At 35.8% G+C, this 23,653-nt stretch overlaps 1 protein-coding gene and 1 long non-coding RNA gene across 2 annotated transcripts in view; one reads left to right on the top strand and one right to left on the bottom strand.

The window, feature by feature from the left end:
* USH2A (usherin) overlaps positions 1–23,653 on the bottom strand; it is a 798,713-nt gene that overhangs the window by 451,552 nt on the left and 323,508 nt on the right. Inside the window, exons 21-26 of the mRNA XM_016938662.4 lie at positions 21,770–21,900; positions 13,701–13,827; positions 11,406–11,507; positions 9,392–9,571; positions 8,157–8,287; positions 2,800–3,073 (exon numbers count right to left, since the gene is read on the bottom strand). Coding sequence (XP_016794151.3) covers positions 2,800–3,073; positions 8,157–8,287; positions 9,392–9,571; positions 11,406–11,507; positions 13,701–13,827; positions 21,770–21,900 — 945 coding nt within the window. The remainder of the gene's footprint in view (positions 1–2,799; positions 3,074–8,156; positions 8,288–9,391; positions 9,572–11,405; positions 11,508–13,700; positions 13,828–21,769; positions 21,901–23,653) is intronic.
* The window catches only part of LOC104004717 (uncharacterized), a 55,182-nt gene that overhangs the window by 2,805 nt on the left and 28,724 nt on the right, over positions 1–23,653 (top strand). Inside the window, exons 2-3 of the long non-coding RNA XR_001712561.3 lie at positions 3,780–3,903; positions 4,667–4,740. This is a non-coding gene — a long non-coding RNA (uncharacterized LOC104004717). The remainder of the gene's footprint in view (positions 1–3,779; positions 3,904–4,666; positions 4,741–23,653) is intronic.

Genomic DNA, 23,653 nt, shown 5'->3' with positions numbered 1-23,653 from the left:
CAACCAAAGAGTTCAGTTAAGGTTGTCCCGTGCTTTCAACTCTGTACCACCAGAAATGCTCCCCAGACCTAAAACATTTGAATGAGATGCGAGGACAACAAAAGGAGAAAGGGGATGTTTGCGAGAGGAGTGGAAATGCTTTCTTTTCTTACTCTACTACCCTTGTGAGAATCCAAAAAAAATCCCCATCCACACCACCACCCCTGGGCCTCTAAATGCCTAAAAGGTGGCCCAGAGCTCTAAGGTGACTAATCAGAAAAACATTAGCCCTTCCTCTAGGGAAGGCAGTACTGCTGCAGAGCGCTTGGCTTGGCAGGCCTGCTAAATTTGAGTCCCCACTCTCTCCCTCTCCATGGAGGGGTTTGGGCAGAGCATTGCCTGTGAGACCACATGCCAGACCCAGTCATGCCCAACCTAGATGTAAGTGATTATCCTCATTGATCATTCTAAGAAGATAAACTCTCATCATCTGAGCTGGCACATCTTCAGCAAATTATGTTGCCCAGCATTTTCAAAACAAAAAAGAAAATTAGTCTTGTATCTGGTTCGGAGGAAGATTACAATGTTAGTAGATTAAAAAAAAAATAGCACTAATATGACCACAAAATAGAGCTTCTGATGAAAAAAAAGGTGCTAATTAAGAAGCAGAGAAAAGGAAAAACGTTTTTAAGACAATTGATAGTGGGTTGAAAGAAATACATTAAATGAACATGATTCGTTTTAATTGCAATTGACTACATACATGCTGCACCTCTGTATTGTGACTAGTCTCCCTGATCACCGTATAAAACATGCAGCTATTTATATAGATCAGTGTCTCTCAAGGCATCTGAGTCAGAATCTTAGGGGACAGGGGTCCCTAACATCTGTATTTTTAATAACCATTCCAGGTGATGTCAATGTATCTTGAATAGTAAAAATAATGGCTAATTTTGACTTCTATGTTCCAGCTACCATACGTCAATATTTTTTCAGTGTTTTGAGACCACTGATATGGATGATACTACAGTAATAAAAATTTAATATTACTCACTAATAAAATATCTTCCAGTATCACAGACTTAGTCATAGTGTGTAGGTAAAATTATTCCCTTTGGGTCTATGGTGATGTTTTAAACTTCTGTTATTATCTTACAATTTTGGTTTTAGCCACGTCTTTAGGACCATCAATAGTAATGGGTTTAGGGGTAATTCAAAGAACAAGGCTGTACATGCAGGGTTTTTGTTTCTTGTTTTTATTTTTATTTTTCCCAGAAGCAAACAGGATTAAGTAATCTCACTCAAACGAAGGGTTTTCAAGTTCTTTCTAACCTCAGAAACCTGAAAACCTGGAGAAGCTCTTATACGAATGTAATATTTTTAGCTGCTGTTACATCTTAAGTGCCTTGAAAATGTCATTACTGTCTTACACCCCAGTTATTCATTAACTCCTTACTACTACCCTTCTAAAAGTCTCCTAAGAGCTTGCCATATATTTTCTATTCAAAGGCATTTAAATCTTTATGTACTTACCAAATAGGCAAAGATTGCTTCATGAAAATTTTAACCATTCAGGGTACGTAGATTTTGAAATATGTAAAGGACCTTTTTCACATGTGGGAGGGTGCTTGGTCCTATGCTGGAAGTTACTGTGCTTTCCCCACTTTACAAAGGAGCATTGACCAATGCCCATAAAAGAGAGCATTGACTGTAAAAAGGAGAGTTGACTTTATAACAGGCTGCCTGAGAGACTTAGTGTCTTGCTATCTGCTTACTAGCCATGTGACCTTGGGAAAGTTACCTTCCTCTCTGCTCTTCAGTTTCCTCATCTGTAATGAGGATATAAATAATAATGCCTAACACACTTGTTATGAATAATTGACTCACCTATTCTCATGTAAGCTCTCAGAACCATGACTGCCACAAGAAATGATACACAGATATTGTTAGCCTTTTCAACTTAATTATTTCTCTGATTACATTCAAACGTCTATGAGTTAACTTCTTACCTAAATTGTAAATAATGCACTTTTCCTTTCTCTTATAGTTATTAATAATCTACAATATATAGATTTTCACAAGTATGTTTGGAAGTCAACCAAATACACCCCACATTTTTTTTCCACATGAAAGCTCTACTGAAAAACTATGGAGACAATTAGCATTTATGTCAAAGAAAGAAAAGGCAATGAATTGCATTGATATTTTTTACTAGTTATGCATACCAACTTATTTTTTCATCTGTAAATACAGATAATGATCATTATCCAACATATGAGGAAATACATTTATATGCATTATATATATAATTATATATTATATATAATTATGTATGTATACACATATATTTCATATATAATTATGTATCTCACATATAATTGCATTACATATTTAAATAAATATATAAATTACTAATTTTTCCATATAAATATCATCTTTGGGAAGCACCTCAGGTACCTTATTTATAATCAACATATTTTGATATTTATTCAGTAAATAGTAATTTATATATATAATTATGTACCACATATAATTATATGTCACATTAATAATAATATGTATATTAATTACTATTTACTGAGGACATATTGAAATAAATATGCTGATTATAAATGATGGCACATTGTTAAGGGTAACACACAAAACTCTTTGAAAAAGTGTTTTCGTTAGTTTTTAAGGTTTAAATTTCTCCAGAAAAAGGGGTGCTGTTGGGTGCTGCTTTTAGCCTGAGTCTATTGCTATCTCTTGAAACACAGAACCACCAAAAACCGTTAGCACCAGGGCTGTATGGATTTGTGAATTCCTCCAGATGGAGCTTACCTTGTTCCAAACACAAATGTTGATAAGAGTTCAGCAGTTCCTGTGGGATTCCTCCCACATAAACTGGTGAATTCACCACCAGTGGCTGGTCTCCGGACTCCGATGCATGCTTCATCAGTCCATTCACACTTGCTGATATGAAAGAGCCTTCCTTTTTAATAATGACTTTATTCCACTTTCCATTACAATAGGATAGCCCCAGCAATAGATCCACTTGTGTAAAGGCAAGACTGGTATTTAACCGGAAGGTCAATATTCCACTTTTCAGCTCCATCTGTATTTTATATTAAAAAAGAAAGTCGGTATATAAAAAGGCTGCAGAAGGGCAGTTTGGGAGAGAGCAGAAAGTCAATTTCTTGAAGAAAAGCAAAACAGTTCCCTGAAAGCACTCTGTAGAAATGTGTCACTCTACCCTAAGTTTCTGCTTAGGAACATAGGAAATACTTTTCTAGCTTATAGTTGACATGAAGAATGTTGTATTGATGCAAACAAATTCATACCTACTAATGATTATAGGATGTGATGCGATGTTATGTAGACCTAAGGTTTACTTTTGCTGCAACATAGTTAGAAGATTAAACCCCTGCATAAGTGACTGAATGACTGAAGAGAACAGAACACTTTGAACTATGACTCTTTGAATTTTTAGAAAATGAGAAAATACTACTTCATATATCAATTTAATTTGGGGGAAAATATGGCAAGACAATATGAAAATGAAATGTCAAGCTTGATTAAGCTTATTTTAACTGGCTAGTGAACTCAATTTCAAATATGTAAGACATATTTTGATTCAATATTTCGGTTTTATTCTAAATCTTTAACATAATTCCTTCTATGTGTATCCTATTAGATGACTGTACCATTTTCTAATGTGAACATATTTCACCCAAATTTTCATAGTAAAAAATAAGTTCATAGGTTTTCCTTCAAAATGTCTCATGATAATTATTTTACCTAATATATTTTTACTTTGTTAGAAACCATATCAGTAACCATATGATATTTAAAATCTTGAGATCAATTGTGTCAAGTAAAACAAATCATGCCAGATAAAAATTATGAATTTTTCCATAAAAGCATCATCTTCAGGAAGGACCTCAGGTAAGCAATTTTTCATTTGTCTAACCACTTATTCAATAAATATCGAGTCTCTTACAATGTGCCATATACCTGCTGCTGTAAGGTAAACACTGCTCCTAAGAGTCATACTGTCTAGTAGCAGAGGCAAACATGTGGGAGCAATACAACAATCAAGACAAGAAAGGAGTAAAGTGAAAGCAGAGAACAGAGAAGGCTTTTTGCTCCCTGGAAGTTGGGAAAGGTTTAAAGCAAGGTTTTAGAAACTATATAAGATTCATGGAGGGTCCCCCAAGGAGGGGGACTAATATGCATGACATGAGGACATCAGGTTCAGAGAAAGCCACCAACTTAGCTAAGACAAGGGGTACATATGGAGGTGGGAGGTGAGGTAGTGTCTTGCCAGCTATGTAGAAGCCAGATTTTAAAGGACTTTCAGTGATAGGAGGGTCTGGTATGGAAAGAATGTTTGGTGTCTGTCTGAAACCAGAACTCATATTCTTCCCAGCATTACCTTGCACTAAAAGCTTAGCCTACCAGACACAAGAAGTACACATTGAAAACAAAATCTCGACTAGAATTCAGGAAATGCGTTAGGAAATCCATTTAATTGTGAAAACATATTGAGAGTCATTAAAATAAGGATAATGATGATGCTGATGAAAGAGAAGACTCGATCTTAGAAGTATTTGTAAAAGCAACTCATTAGGACCTGGTAAAAAAGGTAAATGAGTTAGATGAATTAAAAAGAAATTAAGAACACATCTCATCTTTTTTGGGTAACTAGGAGGGTGTTCTGCCATCATCACGTTATGAAAAGCATTTGAAAGAAAGGCTGACTGTTGTTGACAAGGAGGAGGGGTGAGTTCATTTTAAATATATTGAGTTTGAAATGCCTATAAAACATCCAGATGAAACTCTTTTTGAGGAAGTCAAACATAAAGATACGCAGTTTGGGGATGGCCCAGCAAAAAGGAGAAAATACATGACAAAATAAATAAGATTATTCAGTGAGTGTAAAAAGACTGAGAGAAAAGGGAAAAGATTAGTGTCCTCAGCAAGACCAATGTTTTAAGGGGACAGCATAGTAGAAAATAGTTGTTTTAAGTGACAATGATCTCCTTAAAGAAGCTAAGAGAACTTAATGAAATCAGGAGAAACTAGTATTTTGGAAAATCAGTAGGGAAGAATAAGAAAAAAACAGAGAATGACAGAAAAAGGACAAATAATATAAGAAATAAAAATCATTGGGCTAGGAAATGTGGGGGTCATTGACCACTTTAGAAAAGTGATTTTGTAGAAAGCTGTGGTAGGGGCAGGAACCTAATGTACAGTCATTTTAGGGACTGAAGTGAGATGAAAAAGTGGCAATAACAAAAGTAACCACTTTCAATGCACTTGACCATGAAGGTAAGGAAAAGTACAGTGGAGGAGGCTTCACAGACAAAAGAAAAAACACTAAGGAAAATAAATTTCAATCATTCCATATATTGAGGGAAAAGAGCCAATTGAGAGGGAACAGTTGAACATACAAAGAGGGGAGACTGTAGAACAAGTTCTTACAGAGGAAGGGATAGAATCTAGGATGACGGTAGACATATTTTCTTTGGTTGTAAGCATGGTAATTGTTCATTTGTTCCCCTGAGTCGGTAGAGAGTGAAATCTGGCTTGGCTCAAATACGGTCAAGTTGATAGAGAGACTGAAAGTTGAATATGCATGCTTGTTTTTATCAGGAGAGTGTGAGACTACCTGAAGACATTCAGGTTATAGTGTTTCTAGATCCTAAGATTATTTTTCTTTCACTTTCTACATCTAAAATATATTAGAAAATCCTGTAAACAATAGATACTGTTTAATAAAAGAATTGGAGAGCTCAAAACAAGTTCTCATACCCGTATTAGTTTTCCTATAGTGTTTAGCAATCTAGCTACTAGAACTGAAAAGCGAGGTGGCTGGAGTGATGGATCAAGGTTTGTGAAGCCCAATACAAGACACAAGATCAGGGTATTGGTAGAAATATGGTTGAAGAAATACATTATAGTGGCTCAGGTAAGGAGCAAGTAAGTTAACTAGAAAGTGGGCTAATAGCCAATGGTGTCAATGCGTTGGTGAACTTAATGAGAGAGACTGAGAGAGCTAGAGGGATATGAGGTTATATTTTGAGATTCAAGGTTTCAGCAATGGAAACATTCTGAGTTTATCAAGTTCCAGGGGATAACCATGCATATTGAAGTAAGTCAGTATAATAGAAAGAGTTGTTGAGGGGTAATCTGGGAGCAGCCTCAGTCCTCAGATATGGCAGACCATAATGTTAAGTTTTATGAAAGACTGCTACCTTTCAGTTGCAAGGGAAGTGTTAAAAGAAAGCCAAGCACATAATAGGCACTCAGTATATATTTATCTAAGTGTATTGATTTTTTTTGGTTTTGTTTGTTTTGAGACAGAGCTCTCTTGCCCAGGCTGGAGTGCAGAGGTGCAATTACAGGTCACTGCAGCCTTTGACTCCCAGTCTTCAGCAATCCTCTTGCCTCAGCCTCCCGAGTAGCTGGAACTAGCCACAGTGTCTGGCTAACTTTTTATTTTTATTTTTATTTTCATAGAAAAAGGGTCTCACTCTATTGTCCAGGCTGGTCTCGAACTACTGGCCTCAAGCTATCCTCCTATAATCCCAGGCCTCTAAAAGTGCTGGAATTATAGGGGCGAGCCACTGCACCCAACCTTAATTTTTAATTTTTTTTTTTTAGTAAGAGTTACTTAAAGTTAACAGTATTATTTAATACAGTAACAAAGCAATGAAGAGAGGAAGGTGGAGGGTGGAAGCGTGGCATAGTAGGGCATATAGACCTCCAGCGCAGGCATATGGTCCTCAAGAGGAGGAGCCAAATGGTAAACATCTTTGTATCCTCCACAGTGTATGCACATGTAGATGACTCAACGATGCTCAGTGAAGGTCACCACAGCATGAGCTCATTCACATGTTCACTCATTCATTCATTCAACAATATTGATTAACATGATAATTGCTAAGGCTTAGGCACTGAAGATACAACTATAAAGAAGAGAACCAAGGTCCTTAGATTCATAGACATTACGTTTCAGAGAAGATTCATAGACATTACGTTTCAGAGAAGATTCATAGACATTACGTTTCAGAGAAAGAAGCCAACAATACACAAGAGGACAAACAAATATTTAAAGAAGCAGAAATTTTAATAAATACTATGAAGGGATAAATTTCCATTTCCCTTCTTAGCAATATTGGCATTGTATATGCTAGGAATGTAAAAAAAAAAAAAAGAAAAAGAAAGTATCTTAGACTCTTAAAAACCAAGACTTGTATTTGTCTATTTGCCTAGGAATCAAGAATCTAAGGGTAAGATGTTCATATTTTTCTCCTGTTTCTATGCTAGTTCTTTAAAACAACTTTTAAGAATTAAAATTTTAATAACGTATTTAACAGTGGTATCAAACTAATGATTAAAGACAAGGAAAAGCAGTTACAGTTGCCCATGGTATTTAGAGAAATGTATAAAAATGTTTATAGCAGTCTTATTCATTGAAGCAAAACATGGGAACAACCAATATGTCATTGGTAAGAGAAGAGAAATACTACACAGCCAAGAAAATGTATACCTATGTGGACACATAAATGACTCAGAAACAATGTTGAGTGCTAAAGAGAGAGTATAAAACCAATTTTATAAATTTCAAAAGCAAGAATCTGTGGGCATTCTTTAGGTGTTCAAACTATAAAAATGCACGTGAATAACAAATACAAAATTCTGATTACCTATGACATCTGAAAGGAAATGGAAACAAGATAGGAAAGACTTTATAGATAGACCAAAAATGATAATATTTAGTTATCAGGCATGGTGGTAGGTCCAGGAGTGTTCACTATATTATTATACTTGATTATCTATATGTCATATGAAAAATATATAATGTATAGGCTTTCAAAACTCATATCAAAAGATAATGAGGGAAATAGTGTTTTTCATATCTTAAGATACTAAATTGAATTTTCTTAATTCCTTATATCTAGTCTGTTTTCTTAAAATTATAATTGTTACAATTGTCATCTTAAAAAATTACTAGGATAATAAAATACAAAATGTTTCACAGGACTTCAAAACTAAAAATGACTGGGAAAAAAAATGAACAAATGTGAATTTGTAAAGAAACCCCAATTAAGTGTAATGCCAACACATGGTTTATTTATTTTAAAGTTGGGTCCTGTATTTTAAAGTAATTTTAATCAAATTAATTCACATACAGCAAGAAAATCAGGTCCATCTTTGTTATAAACGAAAAGAAGCAATCCATTTAATTGGTCAGTTCTGAACTTAAAGGAAATCTCAAAGTTCATTCCACCATGAAACATATATGGATGAAGTTCCAGGAACCCTTTAAAGATAAAAATATGTACATATTAGCATGTGTAACACAATATTGCCAGCATTGTGAGGGTGCTAAGAAACTCTAGGACACAGTCTGCCACTGAGTAAATCCCACAAAAGATGTAAATCAATGTTAAGAAATCCCTTTTGTAATTGCACAGAAGTGACAGAAAGACCTTGATATACTAAGAAAGACTTTGATATATATTATACTTTTTAACAGGAAGAAATTTGCTCTCTAAATCGTGTGTTGTCTGTATCATGTAAGATTGTTACTGTTTCAGATAAATATTAACAATAAATAGTTTGCATTGACTAAAAGAAACTCAGAATGACCTTGATGAAAACAGAATAAAAAATGTGCAGATTATATTATTAATATCATAGGCCTTTTTGTGCTGAAGGCAGTTTAAGCAACTTAATACCCAACCAACTTTGCTATAAATATAGGAGGCAGTGATGGGCTTTTATTTGATGAACAAGCCAGGTGCACCAAGCCACCATCATCCCTCTCCCCTTCCCCTGGGTGGAAGTCTCTGCTCTGATCAGGCAGAGACTCGGTGTGCATGTCAGGGGTAAGCTACAGACACTTACACCTCCCCTTTCACTGTAGCCTTTTGAGCAATGGCAGGGATGGTGGTTCTAGTCTCCAGCTCTCTCTCAATGGCCTACTTAACCCATTACCTAGACGAGAATTAACTAAGAACATTGTTCTTCTATATAATGAGATAAATAGGTATTTGTGGATTAACCTAGTAAACAAAACTCTTTGAATCATCTTTCTGAGTGCATTCTAAGTACACCTCTCTAACTGCATTCTAGTTTCCAAACAACTGATTTGCAAATGGACATTGGTGATGCTAACATATGTAAATCAAGAACTGCATGGGTTACCAGAGATATCACACATGGATGTATACTTATGAGTCTTATAATTTATATTGCATATTCAGATGTCAAGAATATATTTGTGCACACCATTGGAATAACTAAGTATTTCTGTGATACTAGGTTCATATGAGGTCAAGTTAATCAAACAGGAGAGATTAAATTATACAAAGGATAGAACATAGATTTTAAGTGAACACTCATGTCTTTTCTAGAGCATTACCTGCTCCTAGGAACTGAGCTCCCTCATTTAATGAAGCGGGACATCCCTCCCAGCTATTATACACGTTGATTTGTTCTTCAGAACTCTGCCAATCCAGAGGTTCCCAAATAGCTGACGGATTGTAATTCTTCATAAAATGTACATCCTTGAGACAGCCCACAAAACCTTTTTGGATTATCTCTGCAGGAGTTTATAGATATCAAGAAATATATATTTTGAAAGATTATTTTCAAGCAATTAATTTTATGTGCTATTAAAGTCAAAGAAATAGGCACTAGCTCTCACTACCTATTTACTGCAAGCCTCTTAATGATTCATGTAAACACCACACCATCAGCTATAGTAAATGATAGCAATTATAATGTTTAGTGCTGGTTCAAACCCATCATATCTGCAGAAACAGATGTTTATGCAGAAACCTTGGTTTTGCAGTAGCAAGAATATTGCCTTTTCAACTAACACAGAAAATTCATCTGCCACTAACCTCAAAAATAAAGTACTATAATTTTAAAAGTTAGACTGGAAGGGAGTGTTTCTATTTAATATATAGTTTATAGTTTAGATTCCTCATCTATGAACCAGTCTGTTACTGAAGTAAATCAATAATTTGGCTTCATATTTTGGGAAATGTATATAGTGTTGATCTTGAATGTGGAACTCTCCAGACCAGGTAGAGGTGGGTTTATAAATACAGTGAATAGGGTGATAACAGAAGGTTGAGAGAGAAAATGTGCAAATGAGAGAATTAGAGAAAAAGCAAGAAAAAAAAATCAAGAGGAGGAGAAGGTGCACTGAGGTCGAATTTCACACAGCCACCTCCTTTCCTATGGGGGCAAAGCTTAGTTTTCAGCTTTGAGTTTATGAGAGTTTTATAAGGCCAATTTACATAGACAAAGTAAAATTGTTTATTCATAATGGAGATGTGTCCTCTACAGGAAGGGTACTTAGTATCAGGGTATTCTCTCCTAGTACCTGAAGATACTATTTCCCAGAAGGGCAAAAAACAAAGGGTGTGTGTGTGTGTGTGTGTGTGTGTGTGTGTGTTTGTTTTAGAGGGACTTCTCTATCAGTCTCAAGTAGTTGAATGAAAACCCTCTCTAATCTAGAGACATTTCTGAGGAGGTAACTATAATCAGCCTTGAGGATTCAATTATATCCTTCTCCTAAATTTGATGAACACTTTCTATTCATTTTGATCTTCATCATGATTCCCTGAAGACTGCAACCTATGAACAAATTATACTTATCTGGGTTCTAGCTTATTTGTAATATTTATGTAGTTATATTTTAACTTCCTGGGAGAGACTTGGGAGGCACCCTGTGATTCTTAATGAGGACTCGGGAAACAATCCTAGAATATTAGCATTGCGTTTGAAGGGTGATTTTTTTCCTATCTAAGGTTAATTCCATTCATGTTCGTTTTAATTAGTTTCATTTTAGAATATGTTCTTATGCTCTTGTTCTAAAAATATGAGAATCACTTTGTCTATAGCTCAATTATAGCACTAATGGCATTAGGCTGGAATTGTCTGTTTATACGCCCGTGACCTCTATTGTGATAAAGACCACATTTTATTCATCTATGAATATCTAGGGATTGGTTTAGTGCCTATCACATAGTATTCAGCGAATGTTCTTCACCCTATTTAGAGTATAAATCAAGCCCATAGTTTTCCATTTCTGTGTTGTTTCACATTCAATTTAAAATCTTAGAAAAAACTATGCATAGGTCCTAAAATAACATACCTTTGACTGAAATTATTATAATTCATTTCAGCAAAAGTTTTAATGAATTCCTTTTATATATCAAGAACCGAGTACTAACAATATAAATACAAGTCATATGGAATACATGGTTCCTTTAAAAAAAGAGACCTAAAGGAAATTTTTGGCACATTAATATAGAAAATATAGCATGAGGTAGAACATAATACTTATTCTTACCTTAAAATAATGTAAACAGGTTCTATTCTAAGTTTGGATGACAACATATAATATACCTTACTAAACTCACCAGGATCCTTCCTGAGGATGGTATAACTTTGCGGCAGCCCTCCCAGAAAGACTCCTGTGTTATCTCCAATAACAGTACTACCATTCAGGATGGCAGAGGAACCTAGAGAAGAGGAGATGAGAAATACACCTTCACCAGGATACTCTAGTTTTACTAGCTCAGCAAATAATAAAATCCTTCACCAGTCTTTGGGATACCACTCTCTTGGTTTTCCTCTCTCCTCGTTGCCTGTTCATTACTTTTCTTCACTGGCTCGTCCTCAACATCCCAGCATCATGATGTTGGAATGATCCAGACCGCCTGCCTCTCAGGCCTCTTCCTTTCTCTACCCATAGGGACCCCCTAAGTACTCTAGAGGGATGAATAGTGGGCTGGGTTCCAGTACGAACTGCCAGGGCCAAAGGCCAGGGGAACCTGGGTCTCTGACTGTGTGGCATAACAATGGAAATTCCTGTTCATATTTCTAATGCCCACCTTCTTTGAGAGGAGAGGCAAAGTTATTTGTGTTTGTTTTTCCAGAGCCCAATCCACTCCAATTAGCCCTACTTACATCTGTTCCCTTGGCTTTCAATACCATCCTTTGCTGGAAGTTCTGACTTCAGAACTCAGACTTGTTTCTTGAGCAGCCTGCCTGATATCTCCCCTTGGGTGTCTTAGAAATCTCAGCCTTAACATGTTCACAACTGAACTTTGAATGTCTCTCCCCAAACCTGCTTCTCCCACAGTCGTGCATTCCCTGGTTTTGGCAGCTACATTCTTCCAGTTGCCTGAGACCCAAACCTGACAGGCTTGCTCGACATTAAGGGCCAGTAAACTCTGTCAAAGGCCAGACAGTGTCTTTGTAGACTATTCAGACTCAAGCAGCCATAGATAATACGTAAATGAATGGGTGTAGTTGTGCTCCAATAAAACTTTATAAAAACAGGCATGAGCTAGATTTAGCCCATGGTGATAGTTTACCAACCCCTATTCTGCCTCAATCTCATCACCAAATCCTGTTAATTTGACATTCACAGTATAACTAGAATCTGAATACTTCTTATTATATCTTCAATTATCACCCTGGTTCAGGTCTCCATGATTTCTTGTCTGAATTATTACAGAGTTATTGCAGAAGCCTATTAACTGATCTCCATGCCTTCACCCTCATTCCCCTTAAAATTTATTCTCAACAGAGCAGCTAGTGTGATCCTTTTAAAGAAAGCAGTCATATTATGTCATTCTTCCCTCAAAATCCTTCAACAGTTTCCTTCTTTCAAAGTAAAAGCCCACAAGGTCCCATATAATCTGATCCCTAATGGCCTCTGTGACCTTATGTCATGTCATTAGCTCTTTCACACCCTCTTTCCCACACTGGCCTTCTTGTTGGTCCTTGACATGCCACATGTAGTGTGCTCTCACTTCAGGGCCCTGATACTTGCTGTCCTCGCAACCCAAAGCATCCTCTTCCTGGATATTTACATGGTTTCCCCTTTGTCCCTTCAGGTCTCTGCTCAAATGTCACCTCATCAGAGAGACCTTTCTTAACACACACACGCACATACACACACAACTTTCCCTCTCATCTGGCTTTTTCATTCTCAGAATTTATCACCACTTGATATTTGTTTAAATTTATTTATTCTGTATTTTGCTGCCCCATTCCTCCCATAAAATGTAAGTTTTACAGTATTCTCTTTGCTCCTTGTATCCAGAGCACCTAGAACAATACCTGGAACATAATAGGTACTGATTAAAATTAGATATTTCCTGAATAATTTAATAAAAGCCTGCATCATTATACAGGTACAGTAATCATGTTATAATTACATAAATGTGGCAGATAGGGTAGGCTGGAGCAAAAACTAAACTTAAATGTGAAAAAACAGGATGTGTGTCCCAAGAATGCTTCCTCTCAACTGTGTAAGTTAGGAAAAAATATTTACTTTTTTCTCAGCCTTGGTTTCCTCATCTCCAAATGCAGACAAAAACTGCTTTCCTCTACTGTATGTGTTTTTTGGAAGTCAAAAGTAACATGACAGAACATAACTAAAGGTCCACACGAATTGTAAAGAACTGTAAAAGACGTAGGTGACTTCATTGTTATTTTTTTCTTTACCAAAGACCTTCATGGATGAAAAACTGGTTGCCAGACTTCATCCTTTTAGGAGCATCCCAAAGGCAAATTCAACAGCAATATATATGGAATTGAGTAGAAATTATGGTGAAATAAGAATGTAGGAATATAAACAACAGAAAAGTATGGCAACACCAACATATCAACAGGGCTATTTATACATATCAAAAAGTACTTACCTGTATATATCCCATCCAGAGTGATTTGGCCAAAAGCCTGATGCCTAATAGCAATTATTTCATGCCATTTTCCGTCACTATATTGTTTGCCATGATCATTAGTTGTAGTTACTTCCACTGGTGACCCCTTAAGGGAATGAATGAATAAATAAATGTTTATACATGCATATCTACAAATAAACACACACATATTTGTTATAAACCAATTTACAAGTTTCAAGATTATGATCCTGATACAAGCATGCATACGTTTCAAACAGAACTCAAAATTAAAGCTGATGTCTAGCATCATTCTGGCTTTCCTGTGATGTATTAATACTTCCCTGTGCACCACAGTGTACAGATCTGTAAAGGTCTCACCTTTGCAGTAAGAATTTCTTACAAAGCCACTTGCATTTTCTGATGAATATAGCTATTCATCAGAAGGGTAAAGAATTTTGTATTCTAAAATTTTAGACTTTAAGTTTCATGGCATAAATATGAAAAAGAAGAGAAAAATTTAAAACTCATAAAATACCACTCAAAATGAGTTCTGAAGATAGAGAGATGTCAGACAAGTCACTCTTATCTTCATAAAATTATCAATAACAAATGGGAATGACATTCACCTTAAAAACTAGCCAGTTGTGATACATTAAACATAAGGGTGGAGTTAAATGTAGTACACAATGCTTTGTAGTTAAAATCCAATAATTATAGTTCTGGCTAAGGTAATCATATAATAGTTAAAAACATGTTCCTAAGTGATAAGACATAGGAAATGGCAGATATTAAGAACAGAGTTTAGCAAATAGGAGGTAAGAATAAAAAAAAAAAACTGAGAAAGAGAAATAGAAGAAACACCTGCCATCTCACTACTTTCGAGAAAAGTAAACAATTTTCCAGTATGTTATAGTAGCCTTGGTTACCTATAGTAACATTTTCTGTGTTAAGTAAATAAGACTAAGTGAAAGATATCCCAACTTTGTCACCAACAGCTACTAGTACTACTATTAAATAAAAATAAAAAAGAAATTACTCTACAACTTCTAAATGGGAATGAATTTTCTTCTTAATAAAGTTGATTTACTTAACAAGAATAAAGCTCATTCTAATAAAATCTTTAAAAATTAAAAAAATTACATTGGGTAAAATATTACCAAAACACTTAATTACCAGAAAATTTCACCAAACTCTAATAATTTTGCTATGCTGTTTTTTTCAAAAAGAGAAAATAGATAATTGTTTGATGTAATGGTGCTGAAGATGTATATTGAAAAACATACAATGTTAATCGTACCATCTTTAGTATGATTTCTGTTTATCTTTCTCTGAAATGGCTTCAGTGATACAACATGTCCACTCTACACATTTAATTGGCTCCTGTCGGGCCTCATAAAGAGCTTGACAACATGTATGACATACAGAATTTCATGTTACCAAAGTAAAAAAAAAAAAAACTTTTAATTTCCCATGAGTATGAGTGGGTTGTCTCTCACATGGACAATATCCCAACTTTTACAGACAACTCCATCAGCTAGAAACATGACCATCTGGCAAGTTCTAGTCTTTGTATTTTTGTAGGTTGACTTTCTTTATATCTGTTTTGTCTACACACCCTTTTATTTTCTTCAACCCTATTTCAACATTTTAATATTTTACAAACACACATTTCATTATCGTAGTTTAATAATTAAAACCAGAACTGGTGTCGTGCCCAATTAATGTGCCCTGGTAGCATGCCCATTAGTTTTTCCATTAGTGAATTCAACAATACTAATGGGATTACTAGCATGGGATGCTAATTGGGCGTGACATAAGAAACTGGCTTACTTCTTAGCATACCCTTGCTAATGATGAAATTAATGAGCATTTTATTAAATGCTGTCTCATCAAAGTGTACTTAGTTAGCGTTAAAATTGTTACAAACGATGCTGCATTCTAAAGATCAGGTGTCTGAGTAAGTGGTTCTTCATATTTTGTTTGGCAACAATCTGAAGCATTAATAGTTCTCTACATCAGAAATCACATTTATTGGAGACAAATTCAAGTACATTACCTACAGCCTTAGCATGACAAACTCACTTTATACTTACAGCAATTTAGAATATCATTTTTTGAAGATTATTTTAAGATTACTTCCCCCCATCAATGTTGAAAGAACAATTCTGTGATGACTTCTGGTGTCATATTATGCATGTTGTTCTTTCTATTTGGAACATATCAGACACATTCAATAGATGCTATTCAGAATTGTTTTAAAGCTTTCATTTTCACAGCTTCCTTCCAAGTAAGCCCAGAATATGATGCGAATTTCCTGTTAATGTCACTGAACATAGAATATTTAAGGGATAAACATAGATCATTACTGGTCACTAAAATATTATCTGATCAAGTATATTCAAAATTGAATTTAATTAAGTGAAGAATGGGAAAATTATAGAAAATTGTTGGAGATAACAATAAAAACTGTAATTAAAAGTTGTAGTTAACTTTTCTTTATTGTATCTTTTAACAATGGCAAGTGCCCAGTTTGTAATATACAAATACATTTCCAATTTTATGTACTATGAAGAATCTCCCTTTCCCTAAACATTTATTCAATAGAATACTTTGGATAGTTGGATCACAAACCAAATACATTTTTATATCTATAGCCTCTACGTTGTATTAAATTGTTATGTAAGGAATTTAATACTCAATTTTATTAAGATATTTTAAAAAGAGCAAAGTACACAATGACTTCAAGTTATTTTATAAATATGTGCTAGATAACTACTTTAAAATTCCTTGAAATTCTCTTCATAATTCAAAATTTGGCTATTTTGAATGAATTCAGTAAAAACAATTTAAAAATAAGCATCTTGTTTTTTCCTGATAAAAATCAAATTATTTGAAAAACAGATAAATTTGAACAAGGCTGGGCATGGTGCCTCATGTCTGTAATCCTAGCACTTTGAGAGGCCAAGGTGGGAGGATTGCTTGAGGCCAGGAGTTCGAGACCAACCTGAGCAAAACAGCAAGACTTTTTCTCTAATTTTTTCAAAATAAAAAAAAAAAAAACAAACAACACAAAATATCTGTGTAATCATTACAAAGCTAGACATTGTAAACCAGAAAAATGGATAATTTTCTTCAGTTATGAGTAGTAGTATCATACCAACAGTTATTGAGTCAATCAGCCAGGTAATATGTCAACGGTCATTTATTTACTGAGCATCTACTATGTTCCAAAGACTGTTCTAAGTCCTGAGGAAGTACCTGTGGGCAAAAGATTCATAGACTTTGCCCTCACTGGATCATACAGTCTGATGAGACAGACACACTAAGTACATAATTACTTGTGTGATGAGTATAAAAAGTATTCACTAGATAATCTCATCCTCATTTAAAGATTAAAGGAGAAAAACTGACTTAAAGTGGTACCCAAAGTATTTAAAATATAAATAAATGTAATGCCAATAGAAGGCATATGAAATAAACTTCTATACTTTTTAAAACCCAGAGTAGCTCTAACTTCATACAAGAAGCTGCATTGATATGACTTTGGAAAAAGAGAGCAAATAAGAGAAGAGTATTCAAAATTTTCACCATGCCTCAGTTTTAACACTTCTTTGTCTAAAAATGAGTGGGGCTTTCATTATAAATTTAGAAAATATGTTTAGTACCTGTTTTAGAGTATAAATTCATTGGAAGTAAGGAAGGACACAGTCCTTGCTAGCATGAGCTCGTTGTTTCATATATAGATAGCCTCATGGCCCGTGAGCACATAGTGTAATGCATCTGATTACATTTTCTCAGCTAGATCCTAAGGCCATCCTGCTCAACCCATATCTTGTATTTTAAAAAATAATTGTCACTTTCCTGAAAACTCAAGCAGTTTTACCTTATGGAGAGAGATTATTTCAGATAAAAATTTACTTACTAGACATCATTAAACCTACCTCACTCCCTTTAGCCCCCAAGTTGGCTTTAACAATTTTTTTTTTTTTTTTTTTTTTTTGAGACAGGGTCTCGCTCTGTCACCCAGGTTGAAGTGCAGTGGCTCAGTCTCGGCTCACTGTAACCTCTGCCTCCCGGGTTCAAGCAATTCTCTGCCTCAGTCTCCCGAGTAGCGGGGATTACAGGCACCTGCCACCACGCCCAGCTAAGTTTTGTATTTTTAGTAGAAACAGGGTTTCACCATCTTAGCCAGGCTGGTCTTGAACTCCTGACCTTGTGATCCACCCGCCTCAGCCTCCCAAAGTGCTAGGATTACAGGCATGAGCCACCACGCCCAGTGGCTTTAACAATTTTATTAATACTTGGCTGGCACCTGCGGACTATGTAGACAGCTTAGGGTTTGGCTATACAGGGTAGGGACAGAGCAACTGGGAAAACTAAGCAGTGACGAGTACTCTAAGCAATTGTGTGAATGAGAAGGGTAAGGGAGCGGAAATGATGGGCAATGCCCTGTGAATGTTTCCCTGAATTCTATTACCACACTTTGCACCAGCCTGTCCAGGTGATCACCGTAAAGGATATGAAAACAACTAGACCTGCCAGATGAGTTTCCTGGCAGCCATTCTCCGTTAAGCAGTTTGACCCCTTTACCCTCCTATCCTACAGAGTCTTAAGGTATCGCATCCTTTAGAAATAGCAACACCACATGTCAAAAGAGACGGCAGTCATGCTTCAGACTTGGGGAAATCATTTTTGGATTAATTCTCCAATGACTGTCCCATGTTTGGTAGGGGGGTGGCTATAAATACTCAAAATCTGTGATGAACAACCAATGGCCAGAATTCCAATGAGTGTCATTCTGTTCATTTCTGTGTTCCCAGTGCATAACTGTGAAGTCCAATAAATTCTTAGCAAAGTTTCATTGAATAAAATAATTCAGTGCTATTCAAATAATTGAATTCAGTGCTAGTTCTATCCCTAAACCACTCTATGACTGTAGTTAAGCCACTTCATCTAAAGCAGGGATGAAAACAAAATCAACCTCAAGGGGCTACTTCAAGAATGAAATGAGATCATTAACAGGAACTCACTTTGTATACTTTAAAGCTCTATAAACAAGTGGTCCTGTGATTAGTTTTTTTTCCATCTGGCTTCTTCTTAAATATCTCCAGATACTAACAGGTTGAAGGGGAAAAAGCAGAGCCAGATTTTTCTTTCTCATTGACAGTCTTCTATTTTACTGTACTCTCCTCTCCCCTTTCTTTTTCTGATTTTTGTTTATTTTTTAACTTAGCATTTGCTCTCCTTTTTAACCTTGTTAATTTGGATGTCCTGAACAGCACTTTTTATTAGTAGTAACTTATTTTTCTATAACATTTGAAATCAAACATTTGCCCTATTTATTTAACGAAAACAAAACGTCAGTATAATCTATTCCCTTATTCCACCCACACCCCGCCACTAAGCTGGTATCTTCAGAACTTTTAATTCACTCATCTTTCCTCTCCTTCAATTCTTACTAATTTTAGCAACAAATGATTATTCACGTTTTTTTTCTTGCCCTTGCTATACTTCTCTTCTATTTCAAAGATTCTTATTTGGCACTGTAAAACAGAGTTCTAGTCACTCTATCATTAAATATTTAGGCATAACTTAATATTGCTAGATTTATTATTCACTGATGCTTCTTTTTTTTATATTTCTGACTCTGTTATTTTTCCTTTTGGCTAGATTACTTACTGAAATATTTCTTTCCAACCTGGTGCAGAGACGGATTTTTTTTTCTGAATTTATGGATATCAACAACCATCTTTCTTTCATGTTGAAAAGCAGTATAGCATTGTAGCTAAAATCATGGTCTTTGGAGCTCGATTGCTTGTGTTTATAACCTGGCTTGGTCACTTATTAGTGTTGTCACTTGGGGAAAATTAACTTACCTGTGGCCCAGATTCCTCACCTGTAAAATGGGAATATGAAGAGTATCTACCTCACAGAGTTGTTGAAAAGTTCAAATGAGTTTATGTCCGTGTGTAGGTGTGTGTGTAGGCATATGTGTGTATGTAAGTGTACAAACTGATGTATAGAGAGACCACTTAGAATAATGCCTGGCACAAAGAGGTCTCATAGAAGTATTAGCTTTGCTTAATCTTGACAGGAAATTGATGAGTCTTTTCAATGGATTTATACTAAATTCCCTCTTAAATCAGATATTCTCTCCTATTTTTTGTTTCATCATTTTATGTTATCCCTCTTTTTCTTGAGCATGTGCTTTTTGTTCTCCTTCTGATTCGCTTCTTAGTGACAGTAGTAGTATCTATCTTTCTTGTTTTTGTCACATTTTTATGTATTTTGAGAGATTTCTTCAACTTAATCTTCTGACCTACTAATCTGAGGCTCAAAGTGTCTCTCCTCTAATTAATCTACTTAAAGTTTTCAAATAAAAAATAATATCTTCCATTATGTAATTGAATCAACTTCAGCTGATTTTTTTTTTATTATTTTTTATTTTTTTCAGTTGCCATCTGTCTTGCCTTCTGCGATAGCTGCTGCTTCTTCCTTTCCCTCTGGCTGCAGGATCTGCTTAGGTGTGATGCTATTTCCTTTTGCTTACTCACTGCCCACCTGCTGGCATCCTTTAAGAAGCTGCATTACTAGGGGACGCTCAGAAATCTTTGTGTCTGAGGACCTGCTGTGCACCAGCCAGGGAGTTAGCAGACCCCTGTCATGAGGAGGGAGCCTTTCTGTCCCTGGTCCTTCGAGTGGCCACTGTGTGGCTCTCCCAGCTTCATAAAGCAGGAGGACCTTGGCCTGCTTTTTGAGTCTGGCAGGGTCATCAGATACACTTGGTACAATAGGCCCTGCCTTTTCTCTCTAAGGTCAATGGATCTCCAGGGTTCATGAGGCTGAGATCCTCAGTCAGATCACTCAGTCCATGATCCTAGACGCAACTTGGATACAGAGGGTGAACGTTGTGTCTGCTTTACCAATAAAATATAAAACATTTATTTGTCAAGCAGAACGTGTGATTTAGATCATCAGTTTTAAGTTGAAGAACTGAGAAAATGGAAAGCTAATATATTTTACTTAGTCTTACTCATTTCTCAGCTACTCACATGCTTGATACAATACCTAATATCAAATGCTCACTGATATTTGTTCAACTCAAGTGAAGACAACTGTTCAGTGCTTTCTCACTGCCCTTAGGAAAAATTCAGATCCTCACATTTGCTTACAGGTCTTAAATGACTTGGTTTCTACCCAGCTTTTCAATCTACCACCTTTCCCTTTGTCTCTGTTCCCAGCCATAAGAGATTCATCTCAGTGTACTGAATGTGCCATGTTCTCGTCCACCTCAGGCACTTAATATTTGCTATTTCCTTAATATTTGCTGCTCACTTTGCCTGGAAACTTTATGCTCAGCACCTTCCCAGGTGGAGATCAGAATCTCCCCTGTACTGCCCCACCTGAAATATATACCCTCAAATACAGACATATACTCTTGTCCTGACCAACTTTTCTTCATTGATTTGTATCTCAGTTAAATATCACATTTCCAGAGAAAATTGACAACTCAGAAAACAATTTATTTCTTTATTTTATGTTCCTATAATACATAGAATCCTAAATCTTTATTTTGATACAATTTATAATCATTTTAAATTGATTATTTTACTGTATCCTTTGCAGGGGCATGGTCATATTTAACTTTGAAACTATGGTAGTCTGCAACGCCCAGCACAATAGTACCCGATAGCCACTTAAATATTTGCTGGTGAAACAATGAAAAAAGAAAGACAGGGAAGGAAGAAAAGGGGACATGATTTTTTGCTACTAAGAAAAATAAAAATAGATCTCTTTAAATTTATTTAAAAGTTTTAATCTTCATTATAAGGTGGCATTTTGGTTGTTAAGCCCACAGATTCTCACTCAGACCATGATGGTTTAAAAGTTAGCTCCGCTATTTTAGCTGAGGGCAAGTCACATTACTTTTGTAAGTTTCATTTTCTTGATTGGCAAAATGGGGATAATAATAGTACTTACCTTACAAGGTTTGAATGAAGATTCAGTGTGAAAACAGAAGCATTTACCTCAGTACCAGGCACCTACTAAATTCTTAAAAATATTAAAATTTATGATTTCTCATTTACCTGAGGATCAAAAAGAAAATAAAGACGTCCCTTCTTCAACTGAAGTGCAAAATACTCTTCCTGATTACCAGGTGATGCTGCAAAGACAATCAAACCTTCAGGCACTTTTGTTCGAAAGCTGGCCTTAATGCCTGGTAAGACAAGTGTGATCAGCAAATCAGTGCTGGGGTTTTGTTGATTCTTTCTGATAAATGTACATTTACTTTCATTATTATTTATGATGTAGTGAGTACAGTCAGGAAATTATACACAGCAATATACTCGCATGGTCTAGGCCATTTGGTTTTAAATATATCCCATTTTAAATGCCATTCAGTACTTGGAATCTTATGCCCACATTCCTGCTAATCAATATATAATGAAGTTTAAATTTATGCAAAACTCATCAACCTAAAAAGACATATTGTCAACCCAAAATTGGATACTCAGAGTATCAATGTGAAAACATTATCAGAGAGTCATAAAAATAAATGGGTTTTTGACAAGAGTGAAAGAGACACAGAGGGTCTTGCTTAAAATATTTATGAAGTTTAAAGAATCGGTTCAGTAATAGAAGTTAATATTGGAAAGACCTGCCATGAAGTGGCCTATAGAGGTAATTTCCTGAAACACCACCCTATAACCAAATGGTTTGCAGCCTTCAGAATTTTGGGATCTTTACTGACCCTTCAGAGCACATACTAGCCCTGCATATCATAGGATATACAATGCTCTTTTCTCATAGAAATTTCCACAGCTTAGGAAGCAGGGGCAATATGCAACAGCCCTATGAATTATGCCTTCTCCCTACCATTACATGTCCCCATCTCCAGCCCTATGAATGATGCCACCCCCCTACCATTACATGGCCCCATCTCCAGTCCTATGAATGATGCCTCCCCCCTACCTTTACATGTCCCCATCTCCAGCCCTATGAATGATGCCTTCCCCCTACCATTACATGGCCCCATCTCCAGTCCTATGAATGATGCCTTCCCCCTACCATTACATGGCCCCATCTCCAGTCCTATGAATGATGCCTTCCGCCTACCATTACATGACCCCATCTCCAGTCCTACCATTACATGGCCCCATCTCCACTCTACTCAGTATCCCACGTACTCAACACATATTGTGGAGCTCTTGCCCTGTATAAGGCTTTTTGCTTAATGCATTAAAACTGGTAAGAGACACAATCTCTGTTTTCAAGGAATTTCCAGTTTAGTTGAAAATATTAAATGTATATGTCTTAACAAATTATCCTGTGAGAATCAAATAAGAGCTCAAGACCATATATGAAAATCAAATAACATCTCAAGAACACAATAGTGAATAATGAATGAATACTGATTTGAGTAAAAATACAGTCAGGCAGGATAATAAAAATTTAAAGGAAGGAGATCTTCCTTCAGGCTGGGCTGGTAACCAAAAGCCCTACATAGGTGGGTGGTGGTTAACTCAGGTTCAATAGACAGCAACTACACCAGAAGCCATGTCTGAAGAGAAAAACTTTAGCTAGGATTTGAAGGCAGGAAAGCAGATATCATTTGGTGAGAACATTGGACTGTCTTTTTTTCAACATACAACTATGGAACACTAACATTTGTTGAATAGTACTCCGATACACAGCAAAGAAGAAAAACTAATAAGCCCGTAACTGACATTGAGTTCTAGTTGAGAAAAAAGACAATTAAAAAAATGTAATGCAATGTGATAAATGGTATAGGGATGTATACAAAATACCTGATTAAAAGAAATTGAGGACAGTTTTAGATAATATAGTACTTCAGCTTGTTTTCAGAGAATATGAAGGATTTGGTGGGAATTGTACAAAGTCCTAGAGGTATGGAAAGTTTGAGGAAGGCTGGTTGTGAGGGAGACAGTTAGATAAATCTGGAGAAATAG

The sequence above is a fragment of the Pan troglodytes genome, chromosome 1, assembly GCF_028858775.2.
Source record: "Pan troglodytes isolate AG18354 chromosome 1, NHGRI_mPanTro3-v2.0_pri, whole genome shotgun sequence".
NCBI lineage: Eukaryota > Metazoa > Chordata > Mammalia > Primates > Hominidae > Pan > Pan troglodytes.
The sequence above is the reverse complement of the archived record's forward strand: the minus strand, read 5'-3'. Positions and strand labels throughout refer to the sequence as shown.